The sequence below is a fragment of the Ictidomys tridecemlineatus genome, chromosome 8 (genome assembly GCF_052094955.1).
Source record: "Ictidomys tridecemlineatus isolate mIctTri1 chromosome 8, mIctTri1.hap1, whole genome shotgun sequence".
NCBI classification, from domain to species: Eukaryota; Metazoa; Chordata; class Mammalia; order Rodentia; family Sciuridae; genus Ictidomys; species Ictidomys tridecemlineatus.
Window position 1 is genome coordinate 10,311,293 of NC_135484.1, and position 23,164 is coordinate 10,334,456.

The 23,164-nt window shown below is 40.9% G+C and overlaps 1 protein-coding gene across 7 annotated transcripts in view; it reads left to right on the forward strand.

Annotated features, from left to right (window-relative positions):
* LOC144365983 (uncharacterized) overlaps positions 1–23,164 on the forward strand; it is a 114,892-nt gene that overhangs the window by 87,383 nt on the left and 4,345 nt on the right. For 2 of the 7 annotated variants that reach the window (XR_013424726.1, XR_013424729.1), the window contains one exon: positions 5,754–5,820. The exons of 2 other annotated variants lie outside the window; for them this stretch is intronic. Coding sequence is in view for 2 of the 5 variants with exons in the window: in XM_078018842.1 (XP_077874968.1) it covers positions 5,754–5,820; positions 17,170–17,279 (177 nt within the window). In the remaining 3 variants the exon portion in view is untranslated. Of the gene's footprint in view, positions 1–5,753; positions 5,821–6,070; positions 6,375–17,169; positions 21,194–23,164 lie in introns of those variants that run through there. 3 more of the 7 variants (XR_013424731.1, XM_078018842.1, XM_078018843.1) reach the window with 3 other exon arrangements.

A 23,164-nucleotide genomic window follows, 5' to 3' on the forward strand; every position in this document is an offset into this window, starting at 1 on the left:
GTCCTTTCTTTTATCTCAAGTGTGCATCAGTTTCACATCCTGAATACTGTTTCAAAGATGTAGCTTTGATTTGAGCACCAGTTGTGATCCAGAGCGTATTTTACGTATGACTCGGCTGCACTCTTTCTAGACATCAGTCTCTCATAGACTCCCTGACATCTCACCATTATTGAATGAACATGGTTTATACCTATATCTTAAGGAATGTCAATCTAAATTAAAGCACGCCACGTTCTTAACAGCACCAACAGATTTCTTAATTAACCCATGAATACTGTCAATCTGCTAATATAGTTCTCTTGTTCTTTTAGAATCAAGTTATAGAACATTTCTTTTATTTACTCTACTAGTTTTAGAACTAGATTGTTCCTTAGGGTATTCCCAGCTTTCTTTCAAAAGTAAAGAAAATATGAGTAACATGAATTAAATCATCAAATGGGTGGACGACATCTGGCTTCTAGAATTTTTTTTTCTAAAAAATTCAGGGAGTTGAACTCTGAGCCTTGTGCTCTGTGCAATGCCTCTTGTCTATCAGATTCTGTGCTTAAGGAATTCTTGCAATGAGGTGGGTTCCTGGTGTTATTTCAAGGAGCCTATAGGTAATAGCTTTTATCATCCTTGGTCTGGCTCTCATGACAAAATTGCTACCCACCCCCTGCCATAGACCTTAGCGTGGAACTAGGTTAACCACGGTCCTTTATCACGAGTCACTCTCCACCCATGCAGTATAATGGATGCCTGAATCCCCATCACTCACCCCAATAAGCAGAACTGCCACAGTCTGGATCTTGAACATCCCCCAAAGCCCACGTGTTAAAGGCTGGGTCCTCAGGGTGGTGCCATGGGGAGGCAGTGAAATGGTGGAGACTTGCAGGCAGTCTTTGGATCAGCCGGGGCAGGCCCTTGAAGGGGATTGAGGAGCCTGGCCTTTGCCTCTTTCTCTTTTGCTTCCTGGCCACGAGGTGAACATGTCACATGCCCCCATCAGAGGCCCAGAGCAATGTATATGCCCAATCCTGGGCTGGACATTCCAAAACCATGAGCCAAAATAAACCTTTTCTTTTGTAAGTTTATATCTCCGATATTTTGTTCTCGTGACAAACAGCTGACTAACGAGGACATTGATAAGAACTTCTACCCAGGTGCTTTTCTCCTGTCCTCACTCTCCATTCCTCATGGGGTCTTTGGGTCTAGCTTTCTTCTTCCCTTTCAGTTTTTTCTTTTAATTATTCATCCCGTCCGAAGATACATCCATTTTGTAGAAAGTAGCTATGCTTTTTACTGCTGGGTATTCTGCTCTGTGGTTATAGGATGCCTTTTGTATTTGTTTTCCTATAAAAAATGGGCACCATCTGCATCTTTACCATGCAACTCTTGGCACAACTTTAGGACAGAAAAGTAGGACAGAGTTTGTCCGTAGGACCTTTGGCATGTTTTCCCCTCTTGTTCTCAGGCAATCATCTGAGCATTGTGCTCGCAAACCACAGACTACAGAAAATGTTTATTGAACCAATATTGAAAGTGACAGATGAAATTTAGGGCAACTCCAGTCAAATGAGGCTGCCCAGGTGCCCAGGTGAAGAAGACTGTGCAGCCTCATCTTGGCTCTATGGGAGGAGTCCCGCAGTCGATGACCAGAGACCAAGCCTGAGTGGATGGGGTTGATGAGACGGGACTCAGAAGCCACTGACCACCGCCTGGGCTTCACGTGCTCCTTGTCTCATGCACTTTTAAGAACCAGCTGGACTCATGGGCAAGGGCGAAAAAGGGATAAAACTTCCATTGTGGAATTGCAGGTTCCAGCCAGACGGGGGATGCCGATATTTTGGAGGTGGCATTGGGCACTGGAAATGCTCAAAAGATTCCTGGTATCTGTCTACTCACATTTTCAAAAGTTCATCTGGTCCTTATTATATGTTAAATACCTAAACTGGGCAGAGTGGCATATGCCTAATCCCATCTACTTGTTAAGTTGAGGAGGATCACAAGTTTGAGACCAGCCTGGGCAACTCTGGGAGACCCTGTCTCAAAACAAAAAATAAAAATCTAATATAAAATCATGCACATTGTTCAGGAAGGTAATTTAGTAGAGGATGTTATTTTCATTCTTATGGATAAATGCAGATTTTCTGTTTAAATCTTTCAGTTATTAATATGGAAAATGAGACAATAATAGGATTTTAGTTGTTTGAATGTAGGGTGAAGAAGTGTTAATCAGAATATTTTATAGCTTCGCTCCTTTCCTTGAAATTTTTCTTTCTTTATGTTTTGTTCTGATTCAAGTGTTGGTAGCAACACTGGATTTAGTGATATCACTTCCAACTTTAGCTTCACTTGTGAATGGCATTACCATAAGCTGTTAGAGCCAGGATAAATAGCAATATCCTCTGAGTGTGTTTCAGAGCCATGGGCCATGTGCATGGAACCTCTGAGGATACTGCATGGATTGCACATTCCTGGGGTTCCATTCCTGACCATAAGTTGTGGGACTGACGCTAAGGCACATGGATCTGTTCTAAATCTCACTCCACAGTGGAGGAAACTGAAATGAGAAGTTCTTGACTTATGCAAGTTGAGATCTATCAGGTTCTTATCTGGGTAATCCCCTGAGGTGAGGTTGTGGCCAAAAGTCCACATGTCTGTTCTCAGTTTGTTTGATGGGATAAAAAATGGGTTATTCTCAACCCCAAGCTCATAGGCTGCAGATGTGCCCAAAACTCCTTTAATTAGAGTTTCACTCTTTCTCGTGACCCTGTTATTTTTAATGCAATTGCTTGATATTATTGTACATCCTTGAAGAGTTCTTAAGGTCCCTGCTATGACCGTGTCACAATTCTGGACACAAGGGAAGAAAATGCTCAGCATCCTCATTCAGATTATGCCAGGAGCTACGACTCCTTTCCCCAAAGTCTTGCAGTCTTGCCACACAGAAGAACAATGACATCTCAACACCTGCTTCTTCAAAGTTCCTCTTTGTTTAGAAAATGCAGCAGCTTGTTTCATGATTCAGTTGAAGAAATGGAATTGTACTGGCTACAGAGTAAGCCATCAGGTCCAGGTCTCCTGATGCCTTGATCCTTGGCTGTCATTGAGTTCATCTGGAGAGGCACAGACCTGGAAGGCAACCTTAATGGGCTATTTCTAAGACATTCGGGATCAGTCTTATATTTATACTGTATATGCATTAATTTTATTAGTGTAACTTGGTAGGCATTGGTCTGGCCTTCTTCAAATTGTTATACCATGCTGGGTGTGGTGGTGCATACCTGTAATCCCAGCTACTCAGGAGGCTGAGGGAGGAAGATTAAAATTTTGAGGCCAGCCTAGGCAATTTAGCAAGACTCTTAAAAAAGTGGTGGTGGTGGGGAGTAGGAATGTAGCTCAATGGTAGAGTGCTTGCCTAGCAAGCATGAGACTGGGTCCATCCCTAGCACTGCAAACAACAATGACAAGAAAACCTACCTCATCACCTGGACCTGTTGTTGTGTTTAAAAAAAAACAGAACCAATGGCATCAATCAAAGTAACCATGGGCTGGATGTGGTCCAGGATGTGAGCTTACCTGTGTGATTAGTCACTATCCTGCCTTCTTCTGCTTCTCAAAAAAGGTTTCTTGGTTTCAACAAACTTTAAAATATTTATGTACTTTATTTGTTTTTCCGGGGATTGAACCTAGGGCCTTGTGCATGCTATGTGGGCATTCTAACCCTGAGCTGCATACATCCCCTGCCCTTTTATAATTTTTGAATCCCTAAGGATTTCAAATCCAATGATTTATTATGCTTTAATAATTTTTTTCTTAAAATATTGCAGTGTGGCGTTTTTCAGCTATGTTGTATATATGGATAGCTGGTTCCTGTTTATTCCTGAGTGGTGTCTGTGCCATGAATTACCACAATTTATCTGATTGGTGGTTGCTGGACGTCTGAGTTGTTGATAGTTTCAGTGACAATGAACTAGCTGCTGTAACACTTAAGTGTAGGTGTTTGTGTAACCCTAAGTTTTCATTACCGTTGGGTAAAAGCCCAGGAGTAGAATTACTGGGTCACATGGTAAGTGTCTATCTAACTTTTAAAGAAAGTACAAAGCTGTTTTACAAATTGTCATACCATTTAGCCTTCCCACCAGCAGTGTGGAGTTCTATTTGCTGATTGAAACGGTTTTGGGTGGAAGCATAAGAAGGAAGGAATAAGCTGATTTTTATAGGAAAAATATGCTCAACTGGGGCTGATCTACCATTGCGGTGGGTAGTGGCCACAGCTGAGCTCAGAATCCTGTCATCACCCTGTGGTGGCTGAGAGCATTGCCACTGAGGGCTCTCGAGGACACAGGGCCTGGCCTTGGGCATCCTTGTCGTCTCTCCTCCTGTCTGGTGCACAGTGGGTCTCAACAGCATTGGCTGATTTGAGTGGCGAGTGTCACGGGTGGCCAGAGAGTGCCAGGGAAGGGAAATCCACAGTGGGAACTGCCTATTTTCCTTTTCTGTTGGGGAGAAGGCACTAATGGTCATGAATTTCACCTAAAAACAATAGATATGGGAAAGAACTGAAGAACAACCAAATATATAATGTCTGTTGGGAAGGTCCCATTGAAGGGAGAGTATGAAACTACCAGAAAACATCAAGAGCAAGTCTGTTTTTGATTCAAAACAGCAAGAGGTGCAAGACTTTCGTTCACCATACCACGCCTTAATTGCTCTGACCATGTGCACCCGTATGAGGACCTGGATGTATTTGGGATCTTTAGATGCTGCCTGATTTCCGCTTTGGCTTGGGTGTAGTAAGACCTGCGATGCCTGTCTGCTGATAGGTCCTGCTCCAAGGTGCACCTTCCTGCATTGTTAGCGACCTTGCCTTTAGATCATTCCCTGCCTCTTCTCTTTCGTTTGTTGTTGTGAGGAAGCTGGTAAAACATCCAAGTGCAGAAAGCGAGGGTGTCACTCATTCTTAAAGTACCAAGACACTGGACTCTCCTATAGATGTTTCCATTTAGCAAGCAAAGCCATATTCTTCCTCCTTCCTCACTTCCCCACCTCCACTTTGATTCCTGAGAGCAAATTCAGGCCTCTTGAGTTTGAACCACCTTAGATTAATTGGCACTAATGCAAGTGTTCGCTGCGGTGCGTGGGATGTTGCCGAGTGCAAAATGGGTTCTGTCTGTGCCAGGGAATGGTTTCTTCTCTGCAGGTGTGTGATTTATTGTTCTGTGAAATGTGCTACTGGGTGCCACTGCTGTCCCAGAAGCAGCACGTTCAGCTGCCAACACAAAAGGACTTGGGCATAGACATGTGCTTATGGCCATTTACAGGTTAATTTGATCTTACTGGATGTGCTCCTCATTGCCACACAAGCAACTATAGAAACTAAGAACTTTCCATCACGTGGAAACAGTCCCAGAAGGATGTGGGTGCCTTGGAGGAAGGGGGTCTCATCACCAGCAGAGCCCAGGTGGTTGTGGGGGAGTGAAGGGAATATCCTAGAGGTGGCCAGAGCTGGGACATGATGGGGTTTGGGTCCCAGAGGCCAGGATTCAGGACTGCTCTCTACTCTGTGATTGTAGGTAATTTTCTTAAGATTCTGAGCTAAAGATTTCTCAAACGGCATTCTTTACACTTAGATCAATCATCTTACAAATTGTTTTCTTTTCATTCCACTTGCTTTGTGTTCTTTTTATCTCCTTTCTTGCCCGTTTTTGGGTTAGTTAGGTATTTAAAATTTGTTCCATGTCTTCCCTCCGTTCTACGTTCCTTTGCAGGTTACACAGGAGCCTGGAGATGACCGGAGCACTGCCTTACTGAGTTCCAACTCAACACCGTACACAGGTATCTTCCTGGACAAGGCCCGGACCTAAAGATTTCATTTCATTTACTTTCAGTCTTCCCTCTTATGTGGTTCTTTTCATGTAATTTAATATTTTTTATATTTAAAACATCACAAAATGTTTAATTTACTTGTTCAGTGACCCTTTCTTACCCTTCATTTATTTCTGTATGTGGTAGACAGAGCAAGGACCCTTACCCCCCTACCCCCAAGATGTCTGCACCTAATCTCTGGACGCTGTGATTGTGATAGGTTCTACGACCAAGGAGAGTTAAGAGTCCAGAAGGGATTGAGACTGCTGGTCAGTTATTCTGGATTATCCTGGAAGGGCTCAGTCACAAGTGTCCTTAAATGTGTAAGAGGGAGGCAGAAGAGGAGAATGGCCGTGTGAGACCCAGCCCCACATCACTGGTGTGCTACCATGATTCCAGGTGAGATGGCTGGACCTGGAAAAGTCAGGAATGGATCCTCCACTGAGTCTCCAGAAAGGAATACAAACTGCTGACACCTTTAGTGTAGTTCTGTGAGACCCATTTGGATTTCTAATCTCTAAGACTATCGGAATAAATTCATGTTCTTTTAAGTCACTTCTCTTTATTTGTTGTAGCAGCAATAGGAAACTAATACGCTCTATCTTTGTGTTCTCCTTTGGGATCACTTTGCTTCTATTCAAAGACTTGTTTTAATAATTTTCTTTAGGGTAGGCCCAGTGATGATGAATTTTGTCAGATCCTGTTTGGCTGAAAATGTTTTATTATGCATTCATTTTTCACTTTGTAATTTCATTGGCCTCTGCTCTTCTTTCCTTCCTTTTGACATGTTTAGTGTTACATATTTCTCACTGAATGCTGCATTGGTTACATCCTACAATTTTTTTTTTTTTTTTAGCAAAGGAGAAATACAGGGAATTCCTGTCTCAGAGATTGTCATTCTGTCCATCAGAATGGCTTTTAAAGTGGTGATTCAAAGGCTACATTCCTATGTTCTCTGTTGGAGTTGTAATTCACTTGTTAACTTGGGAGATAGTCATTTCCTGAGATCTTCTAGTACCATCCTCAAAGTCTGGATTACTTCTTTCCTATAGTGGGTATGTACTCAAGGGCAGATAAATCTGCCTAAGATGGACATCCTATAAATTTTGATGCTATATTTTCATTTTTACATAGTTTAAAATATTTTCTAATTTACCTTAAGACTTTTTCTTTGATTTAGAAGTTTATTTCCAAATATTGTGGGGTTTCCAGAAATCTTTCTATTACTTCTTTTGGTCTGAGAGAATACTTTGTATGATTTCTATTCTTTTAAATTTGTTAAGCCTTTTTTTTTTAATGGTCCAAATACAGTCTATCTCAATGAATGTTTGATGTATACTTGTAAACAATGTGTATTCTGCTTTGGGGCAGAGTTTTCTATAAATACCAATTAGGTCAATTTGATTGATCATGTTAGTCAGGTCTATATTCTTACTGATTTTCTGTTTTCTTGTTTTGTTGATTTATGAGGGAAGAGTATTGGGATCTCCAACATAATTGTGGATTTATCTATTTCTTCTTTAATTTATGTTAATTTTTGCTTCTTGCAAAAATTTGAAGTTCTGTTGTTAGGTATGTACATGTTTTTATGTTTATTGCTTTAGTTGTAGATGGACACAATACCTTTATTTTATTTGTTTATTTATTTTTTAATGTGGTGCTGGGTATCGAGCCCAGTGCTGCATGCATGCTAGGTAAGCACTCTAATACTGAGCCACAACCCTGGCCCCAGGTATGTACGTGTTGAGAGTTGTTCTGTCTTCTTGGAGAATTATCCCCTTTACCATTATATTCCTATTTATCTTTTGTTTTGAAATCTGTCTGATATTGATATAGCTACACCAGCTTTCTCTTGGTTAGTGTTTGCATGGTTTATTTTTTTCCCCATCTTTTTACCTTCTACCTATCTTTGTCTTTATACTTAAAGGAAGTTCCTTATAAAACAGCATAGAGTCAGGTCTCCTTTACTTTTGATCTTGTGTAGAGAATTCTGCTTGAGTTTTTTCCTTTTTATTACTTTCACCTCTTGAAAGATGCTACCTTATTACCTTTAGCCTGCATGAGTTCAGAGAAAACTGCTTAATTTTCCTTTCATATGTTTTATGTAGTGTTTCATTTCTCTGGCTACCTTCAAGATTTTCTCATTGTCTTTTGTTTTCAGCTGGTTTAATATGGTATATAAAGGGTGTGTGCGTGTTTTTTTGTGTGTGTGTTTCAGCTTGGGTAAACTATTGACTTCACATCTCTGGGTCAGATCTACTGATGAGATCATGGAAGACATTCTTTTATTAAAAAAATAATTTTTTTTTTTTTTAGTTTTAGATGGACACAATACCTTTATTTTATTTGCTTATTTTTAATGTGGTGCCAGGGATCGAACCCAGTGCCTCATGCATGCTAGGCAAGTGCTCAACCTCTGAGCCACAACCCCAGCTCAGAAGACATTCTTTGTTTTTTTATTTTTGTAGCATTTTCATTTGACTCTCAACAGCTGCAATCTCTGATCTTGCCTGTCTTTGCCTTGTCTATCATAGCCCTTCCCATGAAAGTCTGGTTCTGATGACGGCTTTGCCTCTTTTTTAAAAAATATTTTTTAGTTGCCAATGGACTTTACTTTTTTATTTACTTACATGTCATGCTGAGAATCGAACCCAGTGCCTCACACATGCTAGGCAAGCACTCTACCACTGAGCCACAACCCCAACCCCTGCTTTGCCTCTTTTTGAGTATGCCATTTATTTATCTTTTTGCCATTTTCATATTATCCTTCTTCAATTTTTTAAAATTGAAGTTAGATACCTTGTGTGTATAGTGTTGAGAGCCACAGCCCAGTTGGAATGGTCCCTGGCATTTTGCCAGAATTAATGGTTGAGAGGTGAGCCATTAAGATGATGCTGGATTGATTCAATTGTATATTAGACCTTTACTGTCCCCGTAGGGGGAGTTCCAGTTGGTGGGTGGTGTGTTCCTGGAGGAGCCGCATGGGTGGCATTCAGAAGAGTTCTGGGGGAGCCTGTGTGGAGTGTGCTGGTGGAATTCAGCAATAAAGAGTTGCTGTTTTGAACCTACAAGTGCTTCCTGGCAGCTCGGTTATTTGTGCCTAGCCAGACTGCGGCAGTATAGTAGTCTGGGGTCAGTAAATTTTTTTTAAGCTTGGAATGAGCACACTTTATATTCTGTCATATCATTTGTGCAAGGATTTGAGTCAAGTAATTAGAAATGAAGCTGGGTTTGAAAGTTGTTGCCAACATGTTGCAGTGCTGATCTGTGTTTTCTTCTAGCAGTTGCAAAATTTCTGGTCTAATTCCTAGGTCTTTGATGCACTTTGAATTGACTTTTGTGAGAGACAGATATCTAGTTTCATTCTTCCACATATGGACATCCAGTTTTCCCAGCACTGTTTGTTAAAAAGGCTGTCTTCTCTCCAACATATGTGTTTGGCACCTTTGTTGGGTGTCAGAAGACTGTATCTATGTGGGTTTGTCTTGGGTCTTCTGTTCTGTTCCACTGGGCTTTGTACCTGTTTTGATGCTGATACCATGATGTTTTTGTTATTATAGCTCTGTAGTATAAGTTGAGATCATGTATTGTGATGTCTTCAGTGTGGCATTTCTTACTCAGGATTGCTTTGCCTATTTTGAGTCTTTTATTCTTCCAAATGAATTTTAGGATCCCCCCTACCCCCATCCCCCATTCCGTGAATAGTAGCTCATTTTTTTTAGTGCTTGAATAATATTCCTTTATCTAGATGTAACACAGTTTACTCGTCTGTTTACCTACTGCAAGATGTCTTGGCTGCTTTGAAGTATTGGCAGTTATGAATAAAGAGACTATAAACATGTGAAGCCCAGGGTAGGCCCCGATCCATCCTGCCACCTACAGACACCCATTGGTGCTTAGTCTGGTCCCCGATCTGCCTCTGCCCACCTGCGCTGGACCCAGGTACAGGGTACGTGGGAGTTTGTCACCCCCACCCCGCCCCCAGGAGCCCAGGCCTAACCCATTTCCATCTTGGGACACTATAGATATCGCCATAGTCTTCCCCACGAAGTAGCCTCTTCCTTTCGACAACAGACAGGGCCTAGAAACAGCTACCTTTCGGAGCAGGCATCCCAAAGCCATTTCAGCCCCATCTCTGAAAGACCTTGCGTCCATCTTGGGGCACCTCCACTGCTATCTCGAGATACCTCCATTATTGCTGCCACCATCTTTATTTGCAGTAGCATCCATTGTGGGACACCTTCAGGGTCTGGAAACCCAGCATCATAGTGAGGTACAGATAATCTTCACAGATACTACAAGATTATAGGGTAGAAACCGTAATACCTCAGATCCACAAGATCCGCAAGAGAGGAAGACACATAGACAACATGAAAAAATGAGGGAGGAAAGTGTCCCAAAAAACCAGGATACTACAATAATAGATCCCATGGACAGTGAAGTTGATGAAAGGCCAGAGAAGGAGTTCAGAATGTTCATAATTAAAATGATCTGTGAATTAAAGAATGACCTGAAAGAGCAAGCACAGGCAAAAATTGATCACTTCAATAAAGAGATAAGAGAGCAAATACAGGTAGCAAAAGATTACTTCAAGAAAGAGAGACTCTAAAAAAAAATCAGAAATCCTTGAAATAAAGGAAGCAATAAACCAAATAAAAAAAACTCAATAGAAAGCATCATCAACAGACGAGTTCACTTGGAAGACAGAATGTCAGATAATGAAGACAAAGTATACAATCTGGAAAATAAAGTTGACCACACAGCGAAGAAGATAGTAAGAAACTATGAACAGAACATCCAAGCATTATGGGATAGCATCAAAAGACCAAGTCTAAGAGTTATTGGGATAGAGGAAGGCACAGAGTTTCAAACCAAAGGAATGCATAATCTCTTTAATGAGATAATATCAGATAATTTCTCAAACATGAAGAATGAATTGGAAAATCAAATGCAAGAGGCTTGCAGGACACCAAATGTACAAAATTACAACAGATCTATACCAAGACACATTATAATAAAAATGCCTAGCATACAGAATCTTAGAGAATCTTAAAGGCTGCCACCCCGCACCCACAGCCCAGAGTTCCAGGGCAGAGCCACCATGTACCCACACTGTGAGCCACCCTGCATTGGGTTCCTTATTCACCAAAGCGTGGCTCCACAGCCCAACATCAGGAAACATACAGACTTGAGACTACCACTGCCAAGAAACTGGGATATCGCTGCTTCTATCAAGAGACAACAATAAGAAATGGTAAGATGTCACAAGGTCCCTGTGGCCTGGCTGCACCAGAGGTTTTTCTACTAGGGGTGCTAACAGTTATCCTGTTGCTGAGGTAACAGGGAGTCTTGCCTATCTCTTGTTTCTCTTACTAACAGCTAATTTCCTATGGTTATCCTCTCACTCATAATATAATACATCCATATTCTCACATCCTACCTCATAAACATTCAGCCAACCTCCCAGTCCCCCTTTCACCATTTGAAACTATAAACCATTACACAAACCTGTTGATTAATATGGTGAAGATAACTGAGCTCATCATTTCTGTTTATAATGACAAAAGTGTAAATGTAAAAATAGAAGCTGATATATGGCTGCACATTGGGTACATTGAGTGCTATAATATTAATTTTTCCCTTAAAAGTGAGGTATTGGTAACCTGTAGGCACATTTAAGACAATAGGGCAGAAGCTGTAATACCTCAGATCCACACTGCAAGAGAGGAAGACACATAGACATCACGGGAAAAAAAAGAAGGAAAGTGACCCAAACAAACTAAGAAACTACAACAATAGAACCCATAGATAGTGAAGTAGGTGAAATGTCAGAGAAGGAGTTCAGAATATGCATAACTAAAATGATTTGGGAATTAAAGAACAACCTAAGTGAGCAGTTACAGGCCAAGTCAATCACACCAACAAAGAGATAAGAGAGAAAATAAAAGTTGCAAGAGACTACTTCAAGAAAGAGAGATATTTTTAAAAAAACTCAAACAGAAATCCTTAAAATGAAAGAATTCATAAGCCAATTAAAAAACTCAATAGATAGCATCACCAATAGACTAGACCATTTGGAAGACAGATCCTCAGACAATGAAGACAAAATATACAATCTTGAAAATAAAGTTGACCTCACAGGGAAGATGGTAGGAAACTATGAACAGAACATCCAAGAATAATGGGGTACCATCAAAAGATCAAATTTAATATTTATTGGGGTAGAGGAAGGTTCAGAGTTTCAAACCAAAGTAATGCATAATCTCTTCAATGAAATAATATCAGAAAATTTCCCAGACATGAAGAATGAATTGGAAAAATCAAAGACAAGAGGCCTATAGGACACTAAATGTACAAAATTACAACAGATCTACACCAATACACATTATAATGAAAATGCCTAGCATACAGAATAAGGATAGAACTTTAAAGGTCGCAAGAGAGAAAAATCAGATTACCTGTAAGAGAAGACCAGTTCGGATCTCAGCAGATTTTTAAACCCAGACTCTCAAAGCCACGGCCAATCCTGGAACAACATACACCAAGTTCTAAAAGATAATGGATGCCAACCAAGAATCTTATATCCAGCAAAGTTAAGCTTCAAACTTGATGGTGAAATAAAAATCTTCCATGATAAACAAAAGCTAAAAGAATTTACAGCAAGAAAGGCTATACTACAGAACATTCTTAGCAAAATATTCCATGAGGAGGAAAAGAAAACCAACAATAAAAATCTGTGAAGGGAAGAACTCCAATAAAAGAAAAGCCAACCAAAGGAGAAATCAAGTCAAGCTAAATACCAAAAAATAAACAAAAATGTCTGGTAATACAAATCATATTTCAATATTACCCCTAAGTGTTAATGGCTTAAACTCATCAATCAAAAGACATAGGCTGGTAGATTGGGTTTAAAAAAGACCCAACAATAGGCTGCCTTCAAGAGATTCATCTCATAGGAAAAGACACCCATAGACTGAAGGTGAAAGGTTGGGATAAAATATACCATTTACATGGCCTACATAAGCAAGAAGGGTTTCATCCTCATATCAAATAAAGTAGACTTCAAGCCAAAGTTAATCAAAAAGGATAAAGTTCATACTACTTAACAGAACCATACGTCAACAAGAAATAACAGTTATAAATATATACATACCAAACAATGGAGCATCTACATTCATCAATCAAACTCTTCTCAAGTTCTAGAGTCAAATAGATCACAACACAATAATTCTGGGTGACTTTAACACTCCTCTTTCACCAATAGATAGATCTACCAAACAAAAGCTAAACAAATAAACTATGAAACTCAATAATTAATAACTTAGACTTAACTGATATACATAGAGTGTATTATCCATTGAAGAGTGAATATACTTTCTTCTCAGCAGAGCTTCTCTAAAATAGATCATATGCTATGCCACAAAGCAAACCTTAGTAAATACAGAAAAGTAGAGATACTACCCTGCATTCTATCAGACCACAATGGAATGAAATTATAAACCAATGATAAAATAAAAAATAAAAGTTACTCCAACACTTGGAGATTAGATAATACACTATTGAATGAACAATGGGTTGCAAAAGATATCAAAGAGGAGATTAAAAAATTCTTAGAAGTAAATGAGAACACTGATACAACATATTGAGATTTCTGGGACAATATGATGGCAGTGCTAAGAGGAAAGTTCATTGCTTGGAATTCATTCCTTCAAATAAGAAAAAGTCAACAAATAAATGACCTAATATTAAATCTCAAAGATATGAACAAATCAACCTCAAAAGCAGTAGGAGACAGGAAATAATTAAAATTAGAGATGAAATCAATGAAATTGAAACTAAAGAAACAATTGAAAAAATTGACAAAACAAAAAGTTGGTTCTTTGGAAAAATAAATAAAATTGATAAGCCATTAGCCATGCTAATGAAGAGAAGGAGAGAGAAAACTCAAAATACTAACATGCATGATGCAAAAGGAAATATTACAATGGACACTACAGAAATGCAGAAGATAATTAGAAACTATTTTGAAAATTTGTACTCCAATAAAATAGAAAATATCAAAGACATCAACACATTTCTAGAGGCATATGATATACCTAAACTGATATACACAATTTAAACAGATCAATTTCAAGCAAGGAAATAGAGGATGCCACACACAATTGAGTTCTATAAGACCTTTAAAGAAGAACTAATACTAGGACTTCTCAAACTATTTCATGAAATAGAAAAAGAGGGAACACTTCCAAACACATTCATTTTATGAGGCCAATATCACCCTTATTCCAAAACCAGACAAAGACACATCAAAGAAAGAAAACTTCAGACCAATATCTCTAATGAATATAGATGCAAAAATTCTCAATAAAATTCTGGCAAACTGAATGCAAAAATACATCAAAAATATCTTTAGAACACTAAAGAAATACAAGGTTGGCTCAACATGGAAATCAATAAATGTAATTCGTCACATCAATAGACTCAAAGATAAAAATTATATGATCATCTCAATAGATGCTGAGAAAGCATTTGATAACATACAGCATCCCTTTATTGTTCAAAATGCGTGGAAAACTAGGTATAACAGGAACATTCCTCAATATTATAAAGGCTATGTTAAGCCCCAGGCCAACATCTTTCTAAATGGAGAAAAATTGAAAGCATTCCCTCTAAAAACTGGAACAAGACAGGGATGCCCTCTTTCACCGCTTCTATTCAACATAGTTCATGGTAGCAGGATATAAAATCAACACCCATAAATCAAAGGCATTTCTGTATATCAGTGACAAATCCTCTGAAAGAGAAATTAGGAAAACTACCCCATTTACAATAGCCTCCAAAAAAAAAAAAAAAAAAAAGAAAGAAAGAAAGAAAGAAAGAAAGAAAAAGAAACTTGGGAATCAACTTAATGAAAGAGGTGAAAAACGTCTGCAATGAAAACTACAGAACACTAAAGAAAGAAATTAAAGAAGACCTCAGAAGATGGAAAGATCTACCTTGTTCTTGGATACGCAGAATTAATATTGTCAAAATGATGATACTACCAAAAGCACTATACAGCTTTAATGCAATTTCAATCAAAATCCCAGTGGCATTCCTCATAGAAATAGAAAAGCAATCATGAAATTCATCTGGAAAAATAAGAGACCCAGAATAGCTAAAGCAATCTTTAGCAAGAAGAGTGAAGTAGGTGGCATCAGTATACCAGACTTCAAACTATACTATAGAGCAATAGGAACGAAAACAGCAGGCTATTGGCACCAAAATAGACAGGTAGACCAATGGTACAGAATGGAGGACACAGAGTCTAACCCACATAACTTCAGTTATCTTATATTAGACAAAGGCGCCAAAACATACACTGGAGAAAAGATTGCCTCTTCAACAAATGGTGCTGGGAAAACTGGAAATCCATATGCAACAAAATGAAATTAAACCCCTATCTCTCACCATGCACAAAACTCAACTCAAAGTGTATCAAGGACCTAGGAATTAAACCAGAGACACCGTGCCTAATAGAAGAAAAAGTAGGCCCAAATCTTCGTCATGTTGGATTAGGCCCTGACTTCCTTAATAAGACTCCTATACACAAGAATTAAAATCAAGAATCAATAAATGGGATGGATTCAAACTTAAAAGCTTCTTCTCATCAAAAGAAACAACCAGTGAGGTGAATAGAGAGCCTACAGCTTGGGAGCAAATTTTTACCACTCACACATCAGATACAGCACTAATCTCTAGGATATATAAAGAACTCAAAAGTCTATAACACCAAAAAAACAAATAGCCCAATCAATAAATGGGCCAAGGAATTGAACAGACACTTCTCAGAAGATGATATATAATAAATCAATCAATAAATGAAAAAATGTTCAACATCTCTAGCAGTTAGAGAAATGCAAATCAAAACTAAGATTTCATCTCATTTCAGGCAGAATGACATCTATTAATAATACAAACAACATAAGTGTTGGCGAGGATGTCGGGGAAAAGGCACACTCATATATTACTGGTGGGACTGCAAATTGGTGCAGCCAATCTGGAAAGTAGTATGGAGATTCCTTGGAAAACTGGGAATGGAACCACCATTTGAACCAGCTATCCCACTCCCTGGTCTATACCCAAAGGATCTAAAAACAGCATACTACAAGGACACAGCCACATCAATGTTTATTGCAGCACAATTCACAATAGCTAAACTGTGGAACTAACTTAGATGCCCTTCAGTAGATGAATGGATTAAAAAAATGTGGCATATATACACAATGGAATATTACTCATCAATAAAAGAGAATAAAACCATGGCATTTGTAGGTAAATGGATGGAGTTGGAGAATATAATGCTAAGTGAAGTTAGCCAATCCCCCAAAACCAAATACCGAATGTTTTCTATGATATAAGGAGGCTGATTCATAATGGAGTTGTGGTGGGAGCATGGGTGGATTAGAGGAACTCTAGATTGAGCAAAGGGGAGGGAGGGGAAGGGAGGGACCATGGGGGTAGGAAAGATGGTGGAGTGAGATGGACATCATTACCCTAAGTACACGTATGAAGACACGAATGGTGTGACTATACTTTGTGTACAACCAGAGATATGAAAAATTGTGTGTATAATATGAATTGTAGTGTATTCTGCTGTCACACATAACGAATTAGAATTAAAAAATTTAAAAAAATTTTAAAAATCCATATGCATGTTTTGTGTTGGTATACATTTTCAGCTATTTTGGGTAAACATTAAGCAATGCAGTAGCTCGATCATATGATAAGAGCGTGTTTAGTTTTGAAAGAAACTGCCAAACTACCATTTCCATTTCCACCAGCTATGAAGAGAGTTCCTGTCACTCCATATCCTCATCAGCATTTAATGTCATTCTCTGATTTTTAGAAAGTACTATTTGTGTTTGGTTTTCAGCAGCTTTTCTGGGATGTATGCTTCTTTATACTTATAATTATCTGTATTTTGGCGTCTTTTATACATTTTGGGAAGATTATCAGCTACCATCTCTTCAAATATTGCTTCTTTCAATTAGAAGAAGGTCTAATGATAGAAACAGAATCACTAAGAGCTGTGTACGTGCGTGTGCACACACACACACAGACACACTCAGTTTTTAAAATAGAAATTTTTAAAAAAAATTATTTATTTTTATTTAAAATAGGGTTTTGACCTTAGAAAATCATCCAAACTGGTCTGATAGACTCAGGTTGTCCCCTGTTTATGGCCTCAGCCACAGTCAACAGGACAGACAAGTAGGAAGAGAAGATGGGATGTGCTAGATGGGCTGGAACCCCCCTCTGTTTCCCGTTGCTTCCCAGGGTGCAACTTGGATGACAGGTGTCCTGCACAAGCAGCCCCCCCGCCACCCTTCCTGGAGCTGCATATGCACCTGACCCAGGAGTTGAGGAGACTGAGAAAGGAAAACTGACAGGAGCTGGCGGATGCTACAGGTCAAAGAGGAAGGCAGCTGTGACTGCAGCAGCTCCGTGTTCCCTATCTTGACCTGAGCGTGAAAGGAACGCAACAGCTATTTTCGGCCGCCTTCTGAATCTGGGAGTGTCTCCTGTGACAGCCATCCCTGCGAGCCAGGGACGGAAACTGGCAACAGTAGTACTGGCTTGGCCAAGTTCACATGGTACATTGTACAGTTCACCTCTCACCTGATGACCTCACCCTTCTCTTTCTGAGACCCCATTTTCTTGCTTTAAGTGTCTTTTACCCTCTATTCCCTACTTTCCGTACTTTTGGATCTGTGTCCTTCAGTCTGGATATTTTTCGTATTAACTATGTTCCACTTAACTAAATCTCTTTTCTGTTTTTGAGTCTCTTGTTAAGCCTATCTACCGAGTACTTAATTTTGATAATTTTCCTGTTAAATTCCATTTGTTCCTTTAAAAAAAATAATTTCTAATTCTAAACCGAAATTGTCCATATTCTCATTTATTTCCTGAACATGTTAACCACAGTTATTTTACATCCATATTGTGACATTCTGATATCTCAAACTCTTGTGGGCTTCTTTTTTTGTTTGTTTTTTGCCACATTCTTGTCATTTTATTGATTGACTCTGCCTACTTATTTTTGATTGAGTTATAGGCATTGTCTATAAACATAGAAATCTTTTAAGATTTGAATGATTTTTTTTCCTTCCTCCCAACAGAATTTGCTTTTGCTCTGTCAGCAGTTAATATAGACTTTAATCAGAAGTTGAGTTGATTCAAACTCAGCCTTGGTTTTTATAAAGGCCTGGGTATTTCCATTCACTCCTACTTAGGAAAGTGTATATTAAGAGGAACTCTTTAGGGGTGCTAGCTGGAAGCCTCATGTGTGTATTGAGTCCTTGGTGGGTCCTGAATGCCTATCTTCCCAGCTCTTTGAGTTTCCTCCTGGATTCTTTTCTCAGATTCTCATCCTTCTTGCTGTTACTTTTGAATAAACTACTTAGGGAAAAATTGACGTGGTCCTTCCTCTTGAAGTTTGCTCTTTCAAGTCCTTGCAAGCTTTTTGGTTCTTTTAAACCTCCAAATAGATTTTTTATATTTTTTCCAAGTTACCCTAAAGTGGCATTTAAAAAAATATATATTTTTCAGCCTTTGTTTGTTGCTAGAGATTATGAAGTTGATCTGTGAAAAGTGAGTTATATTCTAAATTCTGAGCTATAGCCATCTTAGGTTAAGTGAAAAATGCCCTTGGTGAAGTTTCTGTGGTTTGTTACTCATTTTAAAAGTTAGTTGTACTGCACTGTGGGGTGGAAAATTCATAATTGACAATTTTATTTCACAGAGGAAGAAATTGAGGTGGGAGCAATTGAAAAATCTAGGAACAAATCACTAATGTTCATAATTAAAGATATGAGTAGAATTTGATTTTGTACTCTCTAATTTTAAGCTCAGAAAATCTTATATCTTTTGACTTCATTTTGCTTTATTCATGAATACAAAAAAAAAAGGTTTTAGATTCACCTTTTCAGCTAGTCTTTTGGGTATTGCTTGGCTGGTGATCTGCTGAGAGTTTGGCTCTTCTGGGTTCCACCTCTGCAGTGTTTAGGTGACTCTTGGGCATGTCCACATCTTTAAATCAGTGACCTCCACTTTTCCTATCCACTTTGTCTTCAGTTTTTAATTTTGTTGAATTCTAATTTATTTAACTCCTGTTCTAGTCTTTCCCCCGATTGTCTCTGTGTCCTTGTCAATCACCAACCTAGTTATGCGCAGCCCTTCCCAACTCTGCATTCATAGCCATCACATGGTAGTTTGGAAAAGGCCCCAATAGAACTACTTACATCATGAAAATTGGGAATCACTACACATCAAGGCTTTTGTTCCTAGAGGAAGTTATTAAACCTTTACCAGCATACCCATGCTCGTCCCTCCATGTAGCAAAGTGCCATCAACTCAAAGATGGACGCAGACCTGGTGCCACAGAATGGGCTGGATCACCACTGAGCATCACCAACAACTTAAGTCTGGAATTTTAGCTCTTGTTCATAAAACTCTTGTGACCGACTATTCCTGCCTCTGTGGATCGCTAACTCAATTCTTCTTCTATTCTGGTTTTAGCCTCTCACATTGGTGGTTGAGAAAGAGCTGGAATGAAGTCATCCCTCTTCTGGTTTTGTCTTCATCCCACAGTTTGCAAAGCTGCAGAGAGCATCGTTGACAATGCCTTGTGTTCTACAGCATGCATGGAAACTCGGGCGTGGTATAGGCACCGGGGAGCCTGTATTTCCGGCAAGGCTTGCCTTGGTTTGCAACACTACCAAACTGGATACAGATAAACGGAGGGTTACAAAGTCAGTATTCCCTGGGAACAGAGAGTCTGAGCCTCAGCCTCCCCAGGCAAACCATCAGCAGAGCTAACGAGGACTCACTGCTGTTCTGGTCTCTCTCTGGGAGCTTCCCCAAAGCATCAGTATCAGGGCACAGCTGCATGAAGATTCGGTGTGTTGATGAAGCTGGGTTTCATTTTTCATGTTGACTTGTTATGCTCAAGTGACAGAAACTTCTATTACCTTTGTTGTTTTAACTATAAAATGAGTACCATGTCAGTTGACTTTTCTTTTTCTTTTTGTTCTGAGAATGGAACCCAGGGTTTCTTTACTCCTGAGCTACATCTCCAGCCCTTTTTATTTTTTATTTTGAAACAGGGTTTTACTAAGTTGCTGAGGCTGGCCTCAAACTTGCAATCCTCTTGCCTCTGCCTCCCTGAGCTGCTAGGATTTGTGCCACTACACCCATTGAATTTCTACCTTCTTTACCACAATGATACTCATCACCTTATTTCATCTTTTTAAGAAACCTCTATGGAAATAACAATAAAATATCTTTAGCAATTATTTGATTGATCACTTCCTATATGCCATCACTATCCTGGGTACTTTACATAAGTGTCTCCATTAGTTCATACAAATCCATATAGGATAGGTACTCCTGTCAACCAGTTTCCAGAGGAGAAGACTAAATCTACTGAAATGTTAAAATATCTGTTCTTGTTGAGGTATTACAGAAAATGGTAGATTCAGGATTTGAGCCTAATATAAGACTCTGAAATCTAATTTTTTATTTTTATTTTTTGCGGGGCTGGGATTGAACCCAGGGCCTCACGCATACTAAGGGAGTGTTGTACCATTGAGCCACACTCTGGACCAATCGTAACCACCCTGCCTCTTAGAAAAAGAAGAGAAAGATGGAAAAGGGTACTCGATGCTGCTCCTTTTACTTCTTACAGGGAACAGGTGTCACCTTGGCCTCCTGCTTTCAGTCCTCCGAGGTTCGCAGGGGGCTGTGAGGGAGGGTGGGAGCACAGAGCTCCTTGGGGCAGCTGGATTGGCTGCTTTCCTGCAAAAGCTTCTCCCGGCTTCTCCCCCCGGGGGCAGGCGCTTCTTGCCAACTCCAGTCTTAAATTGCAGCACTCCGGAGGGGATTAGCACCGTGGAATCAGTGTGGGAGCAAACCTGAGTGTCACAAAGCAAATATTTCACATTTCATGTTAAATCAGATCCTAAAACAAGTGTGAAGAATTGGGATTAAGTGAGAAACGTACATTTCAGGAGCTGAAATGGGTTTTGGTCAGGGGGAAACCCTGCCCTGTCCCCTCTCTTCCTGGTGAGTCTGGATGCCGTTCCAGGGGCCGGATGTCACGAGGTGCACTGAATAGCAAGAGAGGCTGAGGTGAGGCCGGGCAGGCTGGGTGGACAGATGTGTGACAGGTGTCACACCAGCTTTTAGACCCAGGAGATTAAAGTGGGGCTTGGCGTTCAAGAAAAGGTATTTAAAATTAAATTAAAAGGACACTCGGGGAGGAATGGCCGCCGCTGGACAGCCGCAGCATCTCCACGGCCAGGTGGGCAACCTTGCCGGGGTCAGGCTGCCGGGCAGCCCTGGGCTTTTCCTAGATGCCGCCTTTACCCAGCAGCCGCAGCCGAGGGAGGAGCGCGGGAGCAGCACGCTGCCTGCTAATCTGGGGCTTGTGGCCTGGGTTTTGTGAGTGCGTGTGTGCATGGGGACGTCCGTGCTGCATGTCACCCTTGAGCAGAGGTAGGACCCTGGCATGTCCTGGCAGAACTCCCCATCTCCTTGTTCCGCGAGTGTCTGGCTGTGATTGGAGTGTCTGGAGCCGTGGGACTGGAGGCAGGCAGGGGCTCTGGACGCCCAGGAGACCAGGGAGAGGCCCAAAGTCAGGGCCTGGGAGGGAGGACATATGACACCCAGTGAGCCCCGCGCTGCCCTAGGGTGGCAGGTGCCAGCTGAGGCCGACCTTGCAAGAAGATCCTCAGGCTCCTTCGGTGCTAAAAGGAGACTGACTTATTTTTAGTTCCTCCCTCCTCCTATTGCTTCAGTGTTGGCTTGTTTCACTAAGAAACTGTGCGTTTAAAATCCTCTCGATTCTTTTAAGTTCTGGAGCCGACACTGTCACGCTGACTTTGTGAAAAGAATTTTTTAAAAAAATAAAATCAAGTTTTCTGTTTGAGGTTTCCACAAATAATTACGATAACCCCATGATTGACGCCTGATGTATTATCCATCACCCCAAGGACACCAGGGTTCCCCTTCCTTGCGCTCACTGTCCTCTGAATGGCAGGGTGGGGGCCTCCCAGGAGAGGGGGCTCTCTGGGGCTTGGATGCCAGCGTCCATTACCCAACCTCTCTCCAGGAGGATTTGGTAGAACATGTGGCTCTGAGAGGTGCCCTTCTGCCTGTACTCAGGCCATGTCCTTTAGCCTATAGGACAGGACAGAGCTGTCCCCCTCGTCTCGCCCTGGGTCCCTGCCCCACCTCCTATCGACCACTTGCTTTCCATCTGCAGGGCTTCAGTACTGGCTGCACTGTCTGCTCAGGCTGCCAGAACAAAGTCCCATAGATTCGGGGGCTCCGCAGAGACTTCTTGCCCTTCTGAGGTCTCAGAGTTGGAGACGGAGGAGTCGGCAGGTTGGTTTCCCTGAAGCCTCCCCAGCCCAGGGAGTCTGGCCTTCTCCTTGTTTCTCCTGGGGGGCCTTGTGCAGTCGGCCTGTGTGCGTCCTAGAAGTTCAACAGTTGTTGGAATGGAATCCCCAGGTGACTTAGCTTGACTGATTTTCTCTTTGAAGACCCTGTCTCCCAGGACAGTCACATTCCAAGGCACTGGGGTTAGGACTTAACATACCTGGACGGGCACGTGAACAGCCTTTCCTTGCTGGACCAGCCTCCAAGCCACATCTTCTCATCGCCCCCCTGACCACCTGCTCCTTTCACCTTCACTGCCAGTGCCAACCCCAACCTCTTAGGCACCATCCCTCTCCCTTCCTAGGACTCCCAGAAAGGGGATCTTGGTGACCCGCCATTCCAGCTGAGATGGTCATTCTTCAAGACCCTGTTAGAAGCCCCTGCCTCCTTTGTGCCCTTATTGAGGCTGCACAGAGCTGGATCTGGTGCGGGGACGTGCCGCAGTGTGCTGGAAGGGAGCTGGGGGCCGCCCCTCCCCACCCTTGAGGTGCATCATGTTCAAACCTCATTTTTTTTAATCTAAAATATATTTTAGTTGTTGATGGACCTTTATTTTATTTATTTGTATGTGGTGCTGTGAATGGAACCCAGGGCCTCGTGCATGGTGGGCAAGTGCGCTACCACTGAGCCACACCCCAACCTCAGACCTCATTTTTGAAGTAAGGTTTCCATTTCCTCTCTGCTCCCAATTCTGCTGAGCAAACAGCACCCTTAAGAAAAAAGGGAGGGCCAGGATTGCGGCTCAGGGTGCTTGCCTGGCACACGGGAGGCCTGGATTGGATCCTCAGCACCACATAAAAATAAATAAATAGATTAAAAAGAAAAACGGGAA